The following is a 21,307-nucleotide window of genomic DNA, read 5'->3' as shown; positions in this document are numbered from 1 at the left end:
TGTTTTTATTTTTTTTTTTGTTTTTATTATTAAAAAAATTGTATGGAAGTAGTAGAAGGAAAAGTAGTAGTTTGGAAATAGTAGAAAAATTTTAGTTGTTGTTAAAAAAAAAAAAACAAAAATCGTAAGAAAATTATAAAGAAAAATCATAAGGAAAAAAATTGTAAAAAGAAAAAAATTTATTTTAAGAAAAAGTAGATCAAAAGTAGAAAGAACATTAACGACAAGTATCAGGGAACATGGTCTAAATACCCTTTTGGTTAACTGAGTGTCCATCATGAAGTTGTGCACATGTTTCTCAGCTCGCGTCAATTCCAATTTTCTGGATACGACCGCCACTAGAAGAGCCGTACAACCGGCACCCTGTAAAAAGAGACACAAACACAATGTTAGTTCAGTAAAAGCTTAAATGTGACATCAATACTACGCTTCGTTTGTGCGTAACAACAGGCTTCGGCCTGCGTCTTTATTAACACCCTGTGAATGTAGGCAGTTCTGGGTCGTTAAAAGCACTGCAAGACCATTGACTTGTAGTGTAAGTGTGGCCTTCAAGCTTGAAGAGCCTTTAATAACGTCTAGTCGTCTTTGGGGAGTAGGCAGAAAAAGAGAATGGTGTAGCTTGGTGTTGGTCTATTGTTAGTGGTCAAGCGAATCAATTGCTTGCTGGTCTTTTGTATGCTGTTGGTGTTTGATTTTGTGTGTCTGTGTGTGTGTGTTTTGTATGTGCACTTGGGTTTTTGCCATTTGCCATTAGAGCCTTTAGCCATTGTATGACTTCATTTAAATGCTGTTCGCTTATTTCCGTTTCCGTTTCGCTACAGTTGATCGCTATTGCAGTCGCCTGACAAAGATTTAAAAGCCACTTTAGCCACTTTCTGTCTATCTGTCTGTCTGTTCGAACATTAATGCCCGCAAACTCAGTTCAATCTCACACATTATCCAGTGTCAGCTATTGTCTATATTGTATTCATGCATATGCATAGGGTGTTTTCTTTTTAGAATGACAGAAATTAAAATGAGAATGTTTTGTATAGTATAGCATTGAATGGTATATCAGAGGATGGGCACACTAAAGCAGTTGAAAATAGTAAAGAAAGGCAAAAGTCAGGCGCAGACGACTTAAAACACAGAGCACCTATCCTATAGGTACAATGTGGGAGCTATATCTAATTCTGAACCAATTTTGATGGACCTCGCCGGATGTTTTCAAATGGGTTATTAAACAAATCGTATCAGATTTCTAGCAAATATGTTCAAACTGTAATAACTATGGTTGACAAATGACAACATTATTGCAAATTACCCAAAATCTGACGAACATATATATGTGAGCTATATCTAATTCTAAACCGATTTCGAGAAAATTTTTCAGATAATTTGGTACTCGTCGAGAAAAGCATTGTGCAAAATTTTGGCAAGAATGGTAAAAAAATGAGCTTGCATTGGCTCTAGAAGTAAAAATCGGGCGATATACATATATGACAGCTATATCTAAATCTGGGCCGATTTCTATGAAATTCACCAATAATATCAAGAGTCATAAAAAAATCCTTCATGCCAAATTTCAAGAGAATCGGTTAACAAATGAGCGCTTAATCGCAATATTTCTCAAAATCTGACGAACACATATATGGGACCTATAACTAAATCTGAACCAATTTCGAGTAAACTTCTCAGATATTGTGGTTGTCGTCGAGAAAAGCGTTGCACAAAGTTTTGGCAAGATTGGTCAATAAATATGCTTGGAGTGGCTCAAGAAGTGACATCTAAAAAGGCGTTAAGTTCGGCCGGGGCGATCTTTGGATACCCACAACCTCGGGTATATATGTGAACCACCTTTCGTCAAAATTCGGTGAAAAATGCATAACTTATGCCCCAAAGCAGCTATATCGAAATATGTTCCGATGTGGACCAAATACTAATAAGTACAAATCATTGTTCAAATATTGGTCTTTTTAGTAGAGGTATCTAAGAATAAACCGATCTGAACCATATACAACATGAATGTCGAAAAGCCTAACATAAGTCACTGTCGGTCGAAATATCGGTGTCGAATGTCGAAGGGCCTAACACAATTCATTGTGCCAAGTTTCGGCGAAATCGGACAGTCAATGCGCCTTTTATGGCCCCAAAACCTTAAATCGAGATATCGGTCTATATGACAGCTATATCCAAATCTGAACCGATTTGGGCCAAATTGAAGAAGAATGTCGGAGGCTTTCATACAACTCACTGTCCCAAATTTCAGCAAAATCGGAAAATAAATGTGGCTTTTATGGGCCTAAGACCCCAAATCGGCGGATCGATCTATATGGCAGCTATATCTAAATCTGGACCGATCTCGACCATATTGAATAATAATGTCGGAGGCCCTAACACAACTCACTGTCCCAAATTTCAGCAAAATCGGAAAATAAATGTGGCTTTTATGGGCCTAAGACCCTAAATCGGCGGATCAGTCAATACGGCAGCTATATCCAAATTTGGACCGATCTCGACCATATTGAAGAAGAATGTCGGAGTCCCTAACACAACTCACTGTCTCAACTATCGGCGAAATCCGACAATAATTGCGCCTTTTATTTACCCAAAACTTTTATTTACCCAAAACAGCAAAATCGTACAATAAATGTACCTTCTAGGGGCTAAAAACCTTAAATCGAGAGATCGGTCTATACGGCGGCTATTTTCAAATCTGGTTCGATCTGGGCCATGTTGAAGAAAGATGTCGAAGGGCCTAATACAACTCACTGTCCCAAATTTCGGCGACATCGGACAATAAATGCACCTTTTATGGGTCTAAAACCTTAAATCGATAGGTCGGTCTATATGGCAGCTATATCCAAATCTGAATCGATCTGAGCTAAATTGAAGACGGCTATCGAAGGCTCTAACTAAACTGTCTGTCCCAAATTTCGGCGAAATCGGACAATAAATGCCACTTTTATGGGTGTAAAATCTTAAATCGAGAGATCGGTCAATATGGCAGCTATATCCAAATCTGAACCATTATTGTGCATTTTGGAGAAAGATGTTGAGGGGCCTAACTTAACTCAAGGTCCCAAGTTTTGGTGACATCGGACAATAAATGCACCATTTATGGGCCCAAAACCTTAAATCGAGAGATCGGTCTATATGGCAGCTATATATAAATCTGGACCGATCTGAGCCGTATTGACGGAGGACGTCGAAGGGCCTAAAACAACTCACTGTCCCAAATTTCAGCAAAATCGGGTAATAAATGTAGCTTTTATGGGCCTAAGACCCTAAATCGGAGGATCGGTCTATATGGCAGCTATATCAAAATCTAAACCGATCTGGGCCAAATTGACGGAGGATGTTGAAGGGCCTAACACAACTCACTGTCCCAAATTTCAGCAAAATCGGATAATAAATGTGGGTTTTATGGGCCTAAGACCCTAAATTGGAGGATCGGTCTATATGGCAGCTATATCCAAATCTGAACCGATCTGGGCCAAATTGACGGAGGATGTTGAAGGGCCTAACACAACTCACTGTCCCAAATTTCAGCAAAATCGGATAATATATGTGGCCTTTATTGGCCTAAGACCCTAAATCGGCGGATCGGTCTATATGGGGCTATATCAAGATATAGTCCGATATAGCCCATCTTCGAACTTAACCTGCTTATGGATAAAAAAAGAACCTGTGCAAAATTTCAGCTCAATATCTCTATTTTTGAAGACTGTAGCGTGATTTCAACAGACAGACGGACGGACATGTCTAGATCGTCATAGATTTTTACGCTGATCAAGAATATATATACTTTATAGGGTCGGAAATGGATATTTCGATGTGTTGCAAACGGAATGACAAAATGAATATACTTCCACCCTTAGGTGGTGGGTATAAAAAAAAGGAGCTGTGCAAAGTTTCAGCTCAGTATCTCTATTTTTAAAGACTTTGGCTTGATTTCAACAGACAGACGGACCGACTTGTTTAGATCGTCTTAAATTTTGACGCTGATCAAGAATATATGTACTTTATAGGGTGGGAAATGGATATTTCGATGTGTTGCAAACGGAATGACAAATTGAATATACCCCCACCCTTAGGTGGTGGGTATAAAAATAGATAACATCTCTGACTGAGATTCAGTTTTTAAAACCCAGATTTGGCATATACCGTTGCTATACTGCACTTGCTGCTGTGGAAACAGGTGATTCCAAGGAACGAATTTATTTTCTTTCCTTTTAATTCAAAATTCCATCTCTTACATAACAACACCCTATAACAATAGTTTACACTCGCATTCATTTCAAACATCCTGCCTCCTGCTGTGTTCTGTATTTGTGCCAGTATATGTGCCACATTGTCAATTTGCATTAAGACTGCATACAAAAGTTACCATTAAATTTTAACACCGCCTAATCTTTTATCTAATTAAGACATTATTATAATGGTGCCATAACAACTTTCGCATTTTGTAGCAAAATAACAGTTAGCCGCAAAAATGGAAAAGTTAAAAACGCTAAAATGTGGAAACTATCAACAATATGAAGCTGAACGATTTGAGTTGGTTGAAACTTGCGGGCAACTTGTTATGAAGAAAAATTTTACTAATTTTTTTTTAAATGACGGAAAGCCTTTTTGCTTAAAATGAACTCCAAAGACCCAATAGCTGAGGTGGTGGTGTTAGACTGCAGCATGTTGTCCTGCCCACCTATAGGTGTGGGTGCCGTGGCACCTGTAGTCGAGAGAAATGATTCAAGCGCACAACTAGTCGTCAGATTAATTAATGAGGGAGAGATGGATAAACCAGAGGGATTCGCAGTTCGTTCCTAGCCTTTTAGTAAAGGTGGTGCTTTCGACTCGGATTCCGACAGCGTCAATGAAACAGTCATCTCATCCAAATCCAGAGATGAGGGTAGCGGGAAGACGGCAGAGGCGACCGATGGCTTTTCTAAGATCACAAGCAGACCAGGAAAGCGATCCGGCGAACGACGAAGGAGACAGAGGTGTATTTTACGGCAGCGCAATCGGCCGAAAGTGCGGGATGCTGGAAGGGATAGAACTGACATTCCAGGCACTTCTACGGAAGCTGGAAAGAGAATCAGATCTTCCGAAGTGAATAACACTGCTAAAATGCTAAAGCAGAAAAAGAGGTCCCCGCTTTCAAGTACTCTGGGAAGACCAAGCCAGCCTCTCCGCAATGGAGACACGAGACAATATCCTGTGGAGGGAGATAAAGTCGGAACAGTAACGATGGAAGCACGCACTTCCAAAAGGATGCCACAGCCATCACGGAAGGGGAAGATGGTCTCTGAGAAAGGCAAGGAGTCGCCCTCTTACGCCGGAGTGGCAAGGAGGCACAACAGAGATGAGCTGACTTATGCAGTCATCGATATCGGCTATGCATCCGCTGGGATTCCACAAGATTGTCAGTCTCAGGTGAATCATTTGGTTAACGATCTGGTTTTCGTTCGAACATGTATTGAACTCTGAAGGGGGTCCACCCATACGAATTATGAGCTGTGAGTATAGAGGAGACATCTTAACGCTGCTCTTTGCGTCAGCGGAATGTATTGATACCGTCAAAAAGCTCGTTGGAAGTATCCACACTCCCTGGGGCGCAAAGCTCGATCTTGTGAGAAAGATGGACATCCCACAGGCCACAAAGCTGACTGTTTTCACCAAGGATGTGGGCGGCGAAATCGAATCGATGGAAGTCTTAAACAAACCAAACTAAGAGTTGGCTTGGATAAATGGGAAGTTTTCCACAGGAAGGAGAAGGAGGAAGGAACTCTCCTTGTGGTTGGCATTGATCAAGTCCCCGTGACGAATTTGGCTAAGACTGAAGGCATGGTGTGCTACGAGAGCAAGGCTGTTTTTATAAAGAGGCATTTGGATATCGAACATGTATTGAACTCTGGAGAGGGTCCACCCATACGAATTTTGAGTTGTGCGTTTAGAGAAGATAACTTGACGCTGCGTTTTGCGTCATCGGAATGTATTGATACCGTCAAAAAGCTCATTGGACGTATGCACACTCCCTGGGGCGCAAAGCTTGACCTTGTAAGAAAAATGGACATTCCACACCTCACAAAGGCGAGAGTCTTCATCAAGAATGTGGGCAGCGAAATCGCGACGGTGATCTGTCGTCATATCGACTTTTCCGCGATATTGCGACCTGCTTCTAACCTCAATCCACTCTCCCATAGCCCTAAGACTTCTAGCCGCAGTGACTGCCTCACACATTGTCTGAATGTCTATGGTTTGGATGTCTAGAATAGTCTCCAGCGCCCTAGTGGGCATGGTTCTCATCACCCCGTCTATACCAAAACAGTATGGTCTCTGAACTTGTTGTATTATCCTTAAGTTAAACTTTTTCTCCATTGCAGTCCACGAAACAACTGTGGCGTAGCTAAGTAATGGTCTAATCACGCTCCTATAGGACTTTCCTCGGATTCAGGCCCCTGTGAGGCTTCTCGGTACTCTCCTAAATATGATACCTCCAATTCAGATTCTTGTCCAAGATCACTTTTAAGTAATTGACCTTGTCAGACAACAAAATCTTTCTATTGAAGAAACGTGGTTCTTAAAATGGGCCCACTTTTGCCATCCTCGTGAACAGGCAGATTTCAGTCTTCTCTGGGTTAACATTTAGACTCCTAGGTCTAGCCCATTGATATGCCATCTCTAAGAACCTTTCAGCACTTCTACATAATTCCTTATCCTTTATAAGTATTATAAAATAGTCGTAGCATAGCAGACGGGTTCAAATTCCTTTTCAGTCAGCCTCCATAATAGGTTATTTATAGAGGTCACACATAGGAATGTCGATAAAATTACCTCCTTTGGCGTGCTCTGTGCCACTTTCTCGCTATCTTTAAGTCATGGCACCCACAATTTATCAAAGGACCCGGTACTGTTCTAAGGATTGGATCAGTGTGTCGGTCGGCAGATTGTTAAAAGCCCCCTCGATGTTAATGCATATCCCCAACGCGTACGTCTTGACTTCGAAGGATTCTTTTATTTTATGCATAACCTCGTGCATGGCAGTCTCCACGGATCTTCCCTTGACAAAGGCATGCTATTTGTTTTTGATCAGTTCGCTGTATGTCCTACTATTTATTATGGCATCCACAATACGTTCCACGGTTTTGTATAGAAAGGACTTAAGGCTTATAGGTCTATAGAATTTTGGTATCGTATTATTTGTTGTGAAGGGCTTGGGTATAAATACCACCCTTGCCAGACTTTCTTAGGCACGCTGTGAGAAAAGCGGTCAGATGGGGCGCCAGATAGCCCTCCTCCATCTGTAATAACGCCGGAAATATTCCGTCAGGTCCAGTTCACGTAAATAAGTGGAAGCTTCTCAAGGTTTCCTTTACCATAAATTCTGTAATTATAAGCCTTCGATGAACTTCATTATTCTAAGATTCCAGTATCTCCGTGAGTCTCGTCTTCCTGTAGAAAATGAGTTTTCATGCAAAGCCTCAACACGTTCGCCGTTGTCTCCGCTCTCCCTCCCATATCCTCAACGAACGTTTCAGTTTGGACAAGGGTTTTTGAGAGAAACTTTTTTAAATTGGCGGCGTTAATAACGCTTTCGAAGTGCTCGCTGAAAGCTTCCATGGGGGGCGTTTTTCTACTTTGAGAATCTTATTGTATTCCTTGAATCATGTGTAATGCAAATGCAAATTTTGCCCATGAACATTTCACTAAGGAACAGGGGCAAACTTTTCACATATCCATGAGTGCAATCCGATTCAAGTTTTAAGGTCAATGATAAGGAGCCTCCTTTTTATAGCCGTGTTCGAATGGCGTGCCGCAGTGCGACACCTATTTGCAGAGAAGTTTTTAGATGGCATAGTACCTCACAAATGTTGTCAGCATTAGGAGGGGAAAACCACCGCTGAAAATTTTTTTTTAAAGGTCTTGCCAGGATTCGAACACAGGCATTCAGCGTCATAGGCGAACATGCTAACCACTGCGCTACGGTGAACTCCTCCTTGTGTAATACACATCCAAATAAAGACTATTTTTTTAAGTGAGCTTTGTTATAAAGTCTGCGAACCTCTTTTCCAATGTTGGAAATCTACCCTATTATACTGGGGTTTTTTTTTTGGTCTGATTTCCTTTCTCGAAGAGTACAACTTGCTACGAAATATCCCACTATTGCAGCCGTAATGAAAAAGGAGCTGGATTTAATCGAAAAAGTTAGACATTTATAGCAAAATCCCTTTGTCATATTATATTTTTCGTCGTATCACACGGTATGTACAACTTTCAGAGTTACTATTTTTGAAATTACATATGACATGTCTGATCGTGTAACAGAAACTTTAGTAAAAGATATATGTATATGGATGCTATATGTAAATCTAATCCGATATTTTTCAAAAATTAATAGCATTCATCACTGGGCCAAAAAAATGCACTTTTGATCATGGGTGCGTATGAGTACCGAACCACTGAGAAATAAACAATAATAAGTGCTCATACGCACCAATGGTCAACAATAATGACATTTATTTCTATACAATAACACTCCGAAATTAAGAATGTTTTGTTGAGGTGTGCTGGTTGAGATGTTTCTGCCGAGAACATTAGAACAATGTCTCTTTTATTGCAGGCGACATTTTTGAGGTAATAATTGGCCTAAAGCTTCTCTTTTAAGTGGAGTGGCCCTGTGGCATGCCGTTCGGACTCGGCAATAAAAAAGGTTACTCATCTTTGAGTTTAGACTTGAATCGCACAGCATTTATTGATAGCAAAGCAGTATCTCCGCTGTTCCTTTATGGAATGTTCATAGGCCAATTTGATAATTATATTTTTTATTTTTTTTAATATGCGTAGTTACAATTTTTGGGTTTTTTTTATTATTTGTTTTTATTATTATTATTTTTTTTTTTATTTTTGCCATTTCAAAATATCCCATTTTGAGTTATGCTGAAACGTAGGCTGTCGCAAACATTTGTAGTCAAGCAGAGTTTTGTTTGACAGTGTTTTCGTAGTACAGTTTGGGTTTGTTATTAAGAATTGCTTGGAAACTTTGCCTATCTAAACTTGCTTTATAAAATATATGAACTTTGAGCATAATATTCAGCTATAATGCTGTTAATGACTAACGCAAAAGTAATTATATGCAAAATCTGCATTAAAGAGATTGGTGCAAGGGGAAAATGATTATTTTACAGAACTAGAGTTAAGAATAAATTTGCTTAGAAGAAAGGAAGATCAAAGGAGTGTTCAAGAAACACTTGCTATAAAAAATAGCTTGATAATATTGGGTTGACCAAAAAGTAATTGCGGATTTTTTAAAAGAAAGTAAATGCATTTTTAATGAAACTTAGAATGAACTTTAATTAAATATACTTTTTTTAAACTTTTTTTCTAAAGAAAGCTAAAAGTAACAGCTGATAACTGACAAAAGAAAGAATGCAATTACAGAGTCACAAGCTGTGAAAAAATTTGTCAACGCCGACTATATGAAAAATCCGCAATTACTTTTTGGGCAACCCAATATATGACAAGAAAAATATCTTAGAAGCATTTCTTTTCTGGCTACAGATGCTAAGACTTTGCATAGGTCTTCGTAAGGAGTCTTCTTAGAAATTAACAGGACAACTACAGACTCATCAGTGAAAGCTTTGGTAAGTGGTAAGTTGAAGATAAGTTAATATTCTCAGTATAATGTCCACAAAAGGCAGCCAGTTGTTTTATACCTTTCACACATTCAACGATATCAGTCAAAGGTTTTCCCATTGACAGCAGTAAAGCAAAGAGATTTGCCCCTGGATATAGGATAGTGGTAGCGTCATTCCAGCATAAAAGTTCCCTCCAATGTCAAGGTGTTACATGGCCACGTATAAATACACTCAAACGAAGCCTCGTTAATTCGGGCTATTCAGTTAGCTCTAGAAACTTTGCCAAGCTCGTACTACAATAAAAAGGACTTTGTCGCAGTGGACAGATCACTGTCAAGAAAGTAACTAAGGAATACAGAAAACAAACCACCCGTCCGTCAGCTACAACAACATTCAACGATATGGTGAATGTGTGTAAACCTAGAAATGTCAACCAGAGTCAATCATAGGTTATCCCATTGACAGCAGTAAAGCAAAGAGATTTACCCCTGGATATATGACCATCTTCAAAACTCTTCTGCTATAGGTGGTTGTGTTATTCCAGCATAAAAGTTCCCTCCAATGTCAAGGTGTTGCATGACCACATATGCCAGGGCTACTCGGCTCATTCTTGAAAATTTTGCCAAGCTTTTACTACAATAAATGGGACTGCGTGGCAGTGAACAGATCACTCTCAAGGAAGGAACTATGGACAAAGATCGCAGCCGACCTGTTCGTCAGCCACAATAAAAGGCACTATGTCGCAGTGGACAGATCACTCTCAAGGAAGGAACTATGGAGAAAGATCGCAGCTGACCTGTCTGTCAGCTACAGTCTACACTTTGTCCCGTATTCAGTCCTTCCGCTTAACAGAGTATGCCCCGCTTCTCTCTATCTCACAGTAAGTGACTTGTGAAGAAAGGGTTCACTCGTACTTGAAGATCTGTAGACGCTGCACAACCGCAAAAAAATAGGAGACATATATGAAAGAAAGCAGCCGACCTGTTTGTCGGCTACAAATCACCTTGAAGCTCTACTCCTTGCCCCCATATGCAGTCCTTCCGCTCAACAAAGTATGCCCGGCTTCTCTCGATCTCACAGTAAGTGATTTGTGAGGAAAGGGTTCTCTCTTCCTTGCAAAATCTGTAGAAGCTGCACAACCGCAAAAAATATCAGTGATGTATGAATAAAGCGGGAATGATTGAAGATTTCACTTTGTCCGATGAAGATCTGTACTGTCTCCCTCTTCGGTAAAGTCGGAATCCACAAATCAGGTAAAGCGGGGAAAGCAACCGACCTATCCTTCGGCAACAAATCACCCTGAAACTCTATGCCCCGTATCCAGTTCTTCCAATCAACAGAGTAATACCGGCTTCTCTTGATCTCATAGTGAGTGACTTGTGAAGAAAGGGGTCACTCGTCCTTGAAAATCTGTAGAAGCTGCAAAAAATATTAGTGATATATGAATGAAGCGGGAATGATTGAAGATTTCACTTTGTCCGGTGAAGATCTGGACTATCTCCCTCTTCGGTAGAGTCGGAATTCACAAATCAGGTAAGGCGGGGACATTCTCTAGGGGTCAACAAGCAATCAGTGGGCTACTGAGAAATCGACAGCTGCACACTTCGAATACACAAGACAGAGTGCGCTGACTTTAGAAATGTTAAGTGAAGGCCATCTTCATAGCAAGTTTCTACTTAAAGTCATAGGCAAAGAAAGCGAGGAATCCGTATCAACGAGATTGTTCATAGAAAACTAAATTTTGTCGGTATGAGTGAAAAGGAATAGGGGTTCATTAGGCTAAATTGGAGTATGGTTGTTTGACACGAGAGGACATACCTTGACTTCGAAAGAAGCCGAAGCTACTGAATCCAGCTCTCTTCCGCTTATAGTGGAGTTGAAGAAAGTCACAAACCCCCCACCATCAGTGAGATCAAGAAATGGGCAGGAGAAACGAAATCTGGATATGGACCTGTTGACAATCCTTGTCACAGCAAATGAGACATTTTTCTCCATATGGAAGAGTTTCGTGCCACTCTTCGAGGCACCCATTTGGATTGTTGTAAACCATAACGGAACATTTTTTACAAAAGTTCAGATCAAACGAAAAACAATTGCTGCTTCTAGGGGCTCAAGAAATCAAACCATAGAAGGTTTATATGAGAACTATATCAGGTGATATAACGATTCAGACCATATTTGGCACGATTATTGGGAACCGTAACAGAAAACTAGGTCCAAAATTTCAGCCCAATCGGGCAATAATTGCGGTTGCTAGGGGCTTAATAAGTCAAATCGGGAGATCGGTTATATGTCAGCTATATCAGGTTATGGACCGATTTCAACTATACTTACCACGTATGTTGGAAGTTATAGAAAAACATTACGAACCAAATTTCAGCAAAATCGAATAGCAATTGCGACTTTCAGGGGCGTAGGAGACTTAATCAGCAAATCGGTTTATATGGGAGTTATATTTCAATCTGAACCGTTATGACCCATTTGCAATCCCTACACGAATAAAATGTATCTGTGCAAATTTTTAAAGCGTTCGACCGCTATCATGTTTCTCCCAGACATACAGACAGACGGACGGATGAACAGACGGAAGGACAGGTAGACTCAAAATGTGGAGACGATCAATTGTATATATAAACTCCATGGGGTCGCCGATCAATATTTCGCAGTTTTACAAACGGAATAACTTGATTAGTATACCCGCTATCCTATGGTGATGGGTATAAAAGTACGGAGTTTCCTCCTATAAACAATTCCACTTTATGGTCGCCTATGGTGGATTTAAACAAAGGGAGGAAGTCGAGTGTGGAGGCCACCGTAGCGTTGAGATTAGCATGTCCGCCTATGAAGCTGAACGCCTGGATTCGAATCCTGGCGAGACCATCGGTGGTTTTCCCCTCCTAATGCTGGCAACATTTGTGAGGTACTATGCCGTGTAAAACTTCTCTCCAAAGAGGTATCGCACTGCGGCACGCCGTTCGGACTCAGCTTTGAAGGGAGGCCCCTTAACATTGAGCCTCACCTTGAATCGGACTGCACTCATTGATATGTGAGAAATTTGCCCCTGTTCCTTAGTGAAATGTTCTTGGGCAATATTTGCATTTTTTTGGAAGTCGAGTGTGAACATCTTTACCGACAGTAAAATTGCCATAAAGGCAACCGGGCGGTGGGCTCACGAACAATCTTGCAGTGCAAGAAGGAGATCAACGTCTTCTCTGAGGATGGCAAAATCAGCATCGTTTGGTTGCCGGGCCATAACGGAATAAGGGGGAATGAAAGGCCAGACGATTTGGCGGTGTAGGCCAGAGGACTATCGTCAATAAACTTGGTTAACCCAATGCCTTTCAGGTCGACGCAGTCCGAGTTAAGGGCGTGGACGATGAATGCATAGGCAACCCTGTGGAACAGCGAAACGGTCGGTAGGACGGCGAAAATCCTATGGGGGGATCCAGATCGTGAGAAGACGATGCTATTACTGATAGGAGGTAAGAAGGAGGTCAGTATAGCAATTGGTATCATAACGAGACACAGAGGAGTACGAGCTCACTTAAGTAAAATCGGTGCGGCAAGTGATAGCATGTGTAGGGCATGCGGGAAAGATGGTGAGACGTTAGAGCATTTTCTTTGTCATTGCCCGGTATTCGCGTCCAAGACGGGACCGTCTGGACAACAGGCGTGGAAAGCTCAACTGAGTGTTATAACCCAGAAGGTAGCCTTTGTGCGGAATCTCAGTTTTAATCAGAGCAGCTCAATGGAAACTGCTAGAACCAAAACTGGACAAGCTTATGCTTTCGGATGGGTGGAGTAGCATTTTTATTATTAAACCAAATTTCTATAATTTTTATACCCACCACCGAAGGATGGGGGTATATTCATTTTGTCATTCCGTTTGCAACACATCGAAATATCTATTTCCGACCCTATAAAGTATATATATTCTTGATCAGCGTTAAAATCTAAGACGATCTAGAAATTTCCGTCCGTCTGTCTGTTGAAATCACGCTACAGTCTTTAAAAATAAAGATATTGAGCTGAAACTTTGCACAGATTCTTTTTTAGGGTCTTAGAACCATAAAAGCCACATTTGTTATCCGATTTTGCTGAAATTTGGGACAGTGAGTTGTGTTAGGCCCCTCGACATTCCCCGTTAGTATGGCTCAGATCAGTTCAGATTTGGATATAGCTCTCATATAGACCCATCCTCCGATTTATGGTTTTAGGCCCATAAAAGCCACATTTATTATCCGATTTTGCTGAAATTTGGGACAGTGAGTTGTGTTGGTCCCTTCGACATTCTTCGTCAATTTGGCACAAATCGGTCCAGATTTGGATATAGCTGCCATATAGACCGATCCTCCGATTTAGGGTCTTAGAACCATAAAAGCCACATTTGTTATCCGATTTTGCTGAAATTTGGGACAGTGAGTTGTGTTAGGCCCCTCGACATTCTCCGATAGTATGGCTTAGATCAGTTCAGATTTGGATATAGCTCTCATATACACCCATCCTCCGATTTAGGGGTTTGGGCTCATAAAAAGGCGCATTTATTGTCCAATTTTGCCGAAATATGAGACAGTGAGTTGCGTTAGGCTCTTCTACGTCCTTTGTCAATTTGGTCTAGATCGGTGCAGATTTGGATATAGCTGCCATATAGACCCATCTCTCGATTTAAAGTCTTAGGTCCATAAAAGGCGCATTTATTGTCCGATTTCGCCGAGATTTGGGACAGTTCGTTGTTTTAGGCTTTTTGGCATCCGTGTCGCATATGGTTAAGATCGGTTTATTTTTAGTTATAGCTTCTAAAAAGACCAATATTTTGTTATACACAATTGAACAATGACTTGTACCGATTAGTATTTGGTCCAAATCGTAACATATTTCGATATAACCGCCATGGAACATAAGGTATGCAATTTACACCGGATTTTAATGAAACGTGGTTTACATATATACCCGAGGTGGTGGGTATCAAAAGTTCGGCCCGGCCGAACTTAACGCTTTTTTACTTGTTTTTGCTAGGCCAATTGCTAACATTGAGTCCCTTTGGCCAGTGGCGAAACTCGAATTTTGATCGATGGATGAGCTATGTATTGCACACTGACACCAGAATCGGTCCCAACTGAGGGAATTGGATGCAAAAAACCCCCTACAGAGAACGATGTCCTGGTTCTGAAGGCATAAATCAGAGTGGAATCAAACCACAACCTGAGACTTACGGTTAAATTCCGCTTTTCTATGTCCGACAACCTTGGGTTCAGACAGAACTGAACCAAGCAACAAGAAGAGAGGTTGAAGCAAGACAGAACAGACAGAGGGACATGATTTATTGTTTCGTAGACCAATATTTGCAGATGGAGTGACAAAAATAGGTGGTTGAAGGTATTAAAATGGTAAGAAATGAGTATGAAACTACCAAATTGAATGACAAAGATAGGTGGTCAATGGTATAAAAATGGTAAGAAATGAGTATGAAACTACCAAATTGCTATGATGGAATCAAGTCTATCTCTTCAATTGTCAAGCCGTTTGCAATCGGAACATTTTTCTGAGACAATATATTTTGAGACGATATTGCATTGTCCGTCTTTCGGTCTTTTTGTTTCCATTTGAGAAGCAGTCTTACTCTGAAAAGAGTGAGGCTACAAGGTTGATTTTTTTAACGATTTGGTTGTAAACCTCCTCTTTTCGATATACTAGCTGCCATATAGGCCAGTTGGTGGCTTTAAGACACAAATGATTGCCTTAAGCAAATGTAAAATTGGTTTGACTTGCTAAGCAATGTCTATAAATTTAACATGGATTTCTCTAACTTTCAGTGCTAACTTGGAATTCACAAAGTTTCTCTCCATTGAAACCAAATCGTAAAATGTATATTTAATAGTTTGATGGAGAGGTGAAGAGCTGTCCACTGACTAGTATCGAGGAATAAATTAGCATAGTCAAACATGCCCTTACTGAAAGATAAACATACATTCAATACAAATGGCTATCAAAAAGTCAAATCAAATCACAAGAGGCAAAAGTGTTAAATGAACAAAACAGAGCACAGCAGGACAAAAACAACAAATGATTTCTTTTAATCAATTAACTATGCAAGCAAATCTCTATGCTGCATTTGCATGAATGTGCTTGCAAAATCTCTTCGACATTAATTTATGCACATACCCGCCTTCGACTGAGTTTTAGTTTGGTCCGTTCTAAAGGATTTGCATAAATGCATGAATTTACTATTGAAAGCCACACCTTCTGTTCCCATGTGACATGAAGGCGAGGAGCAAATCATAAATCTATGGTTGTTGGTAACAGTAGAAACAAAAACGTAATCTGTATGCCGAGAACAAATTGTGAATTTTTAAATAACTGTCGTCTTTAATCTTTTATGAATATGAATTGCACAAACATTGGTGTTCGGTACTGAATGGTGACTTTCATCACTTATGGGGGAAAAACCAACACAAAGAGAACAATTTGTAGTTGCTTAAAATCTTCAGAGCAAAAGCGAAAAAAAGCATAACCTTCGGAGATAACATCACTTCGCCTTTGGATATAAGAAAATATTCTTTATAAAAAGACATGCATTCAAAAGCTGTTACATTACAAAGCAGAAAAAAACGACAATATCTGCTTTGGTATGCAATCAATTGTTACTTGATATTCCATTGTTGATAGAGAATTTTTTGCCAGCCCTACACAAGGTATACTATATAGATTTTTTGTCATTATGCAAAATATACTTATCGTTATTTCTTTTATCGAAAACCTGGCTGCAGTCCAAGACGACGACACCATGACATTAATCAGAAATTGATAGTTTCCTACTACTTTGTATTTGGACACATTTCAAAAATGGTTTCTATCACAACACAAGTATGACAATTCAAAAAAAAAAAAAAAACCCAAAAAATTGATACATTGAAAACAATCAAAACAGAATGAAAACAGAATGATAATACAGATGAAAGGTCCAAACTGAAGATTTTTCAACAGGAAAGGGAATCAAAGCTATACAAATAAGACCGATTAAGATCGTAACTTAATTTTAATTTGAATTACATTTTCAAAGTTAGTTTTGTATGTTTGTTTCTCTTTCGAGACGAGCTCAATGGTCGGAGATGCAAATGGAAAAGGAAAGCTCAAGATAGCAACACACACCCAACCACTACGGGACGCGTTTCGTCTTTGGTTAGAAGACTTTTCAACCATATTAGGTGTGATGGCTTCAAGGGTCGTGCGTTGGCATGTTGTATTTGAATTGTATTGATTGCGAAAATGCATCTATGATACAATTACCACTTTAACCAAGCTCGACAACCCTGCTTGGTTAATGCGTTTATGGGAAGTGATACCAAAATACCACGTGCAAAATTTCAGTCAAATCGGACGAGAATTGCGCCCTCTAGAGGCTCAAGAAGTCAAGACCCAAGATCGGTTCATACGGCAGCTATATCAAAATATGTACCGATTTGGACCATACTTAACACAGTTATTGGAAGTGATACCAAAACACTACGTGCAAAATTTCAGTCAAATCGGATGAGAATTGCGCCCTCTAGAGGCTCAAGAAGTCAAAACCCAAGATCGGTTTATACGGCAGTTATATCAAAATATGGACCGATTTGAACCATAGTTAGCGCAGTTGTTGGAAGTGACACCAAGACACAACGTGCAAAATTTCAGTCAAATCGGATGAGAATTGCGCCCTCTAGAGGCTCAAGAAGTCGGTTTATATATTTCGGATCGTCGTAAAATTCTAAGACGATTTAACGATGTCCTGCTGTAATCACTCTACAGTCTTTAAAAATAGAGATATTGAGCTGAAACTTTGCACAGATTCTTTTTTTTGTCCATAAGCAGGTTTAGTTCGAAGATGGGCTATATCGGACTTTATCTTGATATAGCCCCCAAATAGACAGATACACCGTTTTAGGGTCTTAGGCCGATAAAAGCCACATTTATTATCCGATTTTGCTGAAATTTGGGACAGTGAGTCGTGTTAGGCCCTTCGACATCCTTCGTTAATTTGGCTTAGATCGGTCCAGATTTGGATATAGCTGTCATATTGACCGATCCTCCGATTTGGGTCTTAGGCCCTTAAAAGCCATTTTTATTATCCGATTTTGCTGAAATTTGGGACAGTGAGCTGTGTTAGGCCCCTCGACATCCTTCGTTAATTTGGCTTAGATCGAGCCAGATATGGTTATAGCTGCCATATAGACCGATCTCTCGATTTAAAGTCTTGGTCCCATAAAATGCGCATTTATAATCCGATTTTGCTGAAGTTTGGGACAGTGAGTCGTGTTAGGCCCTTCGACATCCTTCGTTAATTTGGCTTAGATCGATCCAGATTTGGTTATAGCTGCCATATAAAAAGGTCCTCCGATTTAGGGTCTTAGGCCCCTAAAAGCCATATTTATTATTCGATTTTGCTGAAATTGGGGACAGTGAGTTCTCTTATGTGGGTTTGGATATAGCTGCCATAGAGATCGATTTCTGGATTTAAGGTTTTGGGCCCATAAAAAGGAGCATTTATTGTCCGATGTCGCCGAAATTTAAGACTGTGTGTTAGGTTAAGCCCCTTGACATACTTCTGCAATATGGCCCAGATCGGTCTAGATTTGGATATAGCTGCCATATAGAACGGTCCTCCGATTTTGGGTCTTAGCCCCATAAAAGCCCCATTCATTGTCAGATTTTGCTGAAATTTGGAACAGTGAGTTGCGTTAGGCCCTTCGACAACTTTCTTTACTTTGGCACTGATCGGTCCAGATTTGGATATAGCTGCCATATAGAACGGTCCTCCGATTTAGGGTCTTAGGCCCCTAAAAGCCACATTTTTTATTCGGTTTTTGCTAAAATTGAGGACAGGGGGTTGTCTTATTTAGATTTGGATATAGCTGCCATAGAGACCGATTTATCGATTTAAGGTTTTGGGCCCTTAAAAGGCGCATTTAATGTCCTATGTCGCCGAAATTTGGGACAGTGAGTTGTGATAGGCTCTTCGACATTTTTCTCCAACTTAGCCCAAATCGGTCCAGATTTGGATATAGCTGCCATGTAGACCATGTAGATATCTCGATTTAAGGTCTTGGTCCCATAAAAGGCGAATTTATAATTCGATTCCACCGAAATTTGACACAGTGGCTTATGTTAGGCATTTCGATATCCGTGTCGTATATGTTTCAGATCGGTTCATTCTTAGATATAGCTACTGTACCTATTAGTATTTGGTCCAAATCGGAACATATTTCGATATAAATGCTATGGGGCATAAGGTGTGCAATTTGCACCGGATTTTGCTGAAAAGTGGTTTACATATATGTCCGAGGTTGTGGGTATCCAAAGTTCGGCCCGGTCGTACTTAATGCCTTTTTACTTGTTTTGATTGCTGTTTATTGTTCTATTTTAATTTATTTAATTTATTTAATTTTATTATGTTTTATTATTTAATTTTTTTGTTTTGTTTTATTTAATTTAATTTTATTTTATTCTATTTTATTTCATTTCATTTTACTTTATTTTTTTTAATTTATTTTATCTTATTTTATTTTTATTTTATTTTTTTTTATTTCATTTTAGCTAATTTTATTCAATTTTATTTTATTTTATTTTATTTTATATAATTGTATTTTTTTTATTATTTTATTTTATTTTATATTATTTTATTTTATTTTATTTCATTTGATTTTATTTAAGTTTACTTTTTCTATTATTTACTTGCTGCTTTATTCGACCTAAAATAATTATTTTATTTTATTTTATTTCATTTTGTTTTATTTTGTTTTATTTTATTTTATTTTATTTTATTTTATTTTATTTTATTTTATTTTATTTCATTTTATTTTATTTCATTTTATTTTATTTTATTTTATTTTATTTTATTTTATTTTATTTTATTTTATTTTATTTTATTTTATTTTATTTTATTTTATTTTATTTTATTTTATTTTATTTTATTTTATTTTATTTTATTTAAGTTTACTTTTTCTATTATTTGCTGCTTTATTCGACCTGGACATTTCTTAAATATTGTTCTCATTTGTATTCATCAGTTATCACCAAGAACTACTGTTTGGTAGGTGTCCTCTGGGCAGGAACTGCACGTTACGGCGACATTTCTCTGTATACTGCACTTACATGTGAGTTCTTGGCGATGAGAGTGTTTGTCCCCAGGGTCCTTGTATTGAGGTTGTATAAGAAAATCAAGAATAGATAGAAATGTTACGTTTCTGTTGTTGTTTTCTCTTGTCTCACCCAATTCAATCGTTCGTTTGTTCATTCATTCATCCATTCCATCGTTTGTTCGTTCATATCAAATCATATTGTATGGATAGATGTGCATGACAGTAGTTCATATAGACATTTGTACGTTGGTTTTATTTTGCTTATTGTGGGATTTTGACAATTTCTCATGAGACATCAATCATATGCGATATGAATGCAAAAGAAAACCACAACCGCTTCTGAAATAGCAAAAAAACTCCCTAAGCTGAATAAAGAATGAGATAACTGTTGGGAAAAGGGACCATGAAAGCGCGACCTTTCAAACATGTCACTCGCACACAATGGTGGCAGACAGCAGGCAGGCAAACGGATGTAACAGTGGTAGCACCCTGCCATGATGAATGACAAGCGATAGGAAAATTCGAGTGTAAGCATTAATAGTTGCAAGTTTTTCATGAGCTTTTTTCCCTTTGTTATCCATTAAACAACTTGGTATGGGCTAATGGGTCTTCTTATTTTTTTGAAGTCTTTAAAATTTATGAATGTTTAGTTGGCAATTGGGATTACTGAATGGTAATCGTGTAAAATTGAAATGTTACGAGAATTTATTTATAAAGATTGGGGGGAAGATGCCATTTTCATGAGAGCAATTTAAATTAAGTTTAAGTTTGGTATATTTTGTATAGATTTTTTTAACAGATTTTTCAATATTCGAAGATATTTGGGACCTTACAAAGGTATGGATAGACAAACACCCAGTAGACAGTTAAGGGATCGACTTAGAAAGTGATTCTATAGGATTCGAACGTATGAGTTGATAGTATCCTTACCAGATACGAACATCTGATTTATTTATGCCTCCAACCATTCGTAAATGATTTGGCAAGCTCGTCCGTCTTACAATTCCCTGGGATATCTTTGTGACCCGTCACCCAGAATAGGTGAATTTTGAACTGCCATTTTGTTGAGAGATCTGCGACTGTCGGGAGCGGTTTTTGTGTTGAGAAATACGTTCTCCAGAGATTTAATGGCTGCCTGGCTGTCTAAGAAGAGGGTATTACAACTTAGTGATTTTGTTTGTGACACCCAGAAGGAAGAGAAATACACCCATAGCTAAATATACCGATCGACTCAGAATCACTTTCTGATTTGATTAAGCTATGTCTGTCTGTCCGTCTGTTCATGTTATTATTATTATTTATTAATAGATTTTTGAGTACACAATGATAGAGGTTTGAAATTCAGTGTTGTTGTAAATCTATAAAGCTGGCATAGCAAGAATGCTGTTAGCCATATAATTCATTGATATTACCAAAGGTTGGCTGATTATAGTATGTTAATCTATGTTATATAAAGTTGTTTACATATTGGAGACTATAAAAAAGAGAAAGTGCTATTTTAAAAGTTAAATTCATTTTGTATAAAGTTTCTATATTTAATACAATTTTCTAAATATTTGTATAGAGATAAAAAAT

The 21,307-nt window shown here is 38.8% G+C and overlaps 1 protein-coding gene across 21 annotated transcripts in view; it reads right to left on the bottom strand.

The window, feature by feature from the left end:
- The window catches only part of LOC106089068 (small conductance calcium-activated potassium channel protein), a 965,076-nt gene that overhangs the window by 75,126 nt on the left and 868,643 nt on the right, over positions 1–21,307 (bottom strand). For all 21 annotated transcript variants that reach the window (XM_059367773.1, XM_059367771.1, XM_059367763.1 and 18 more), the window contains one exon: positions 253–363. In XM_059367773.1, the coding sequence (XP_059223756.1) occupies positions 253–363 (111 nt within the window). The remainder of the gene's footprint in view (positions 1–252; positions 364–21,307) is intronic.

The sequence above is a fragment of the Stomoxys calcitrans genome, chromosome 4 (genome assembly GCF_963082655.1).
Source record: "Stomoxys calcitrans chromosome 4, idStoCalc2.1, whole genome shotgun sequence".
Classification (NCBI taxonomy): domain Eukaryota; kingdom Metazoa; phylum Arthropoda; class Insecta; order Diptera; family Muscidae; genus Stomoxys; species Stomoxys calcitrans.
The sequence above is the reverse complement of the archived record's forward strand: the minus strand, read 5'-3'. Positions and strand labels throughout refer to the sequence as shown.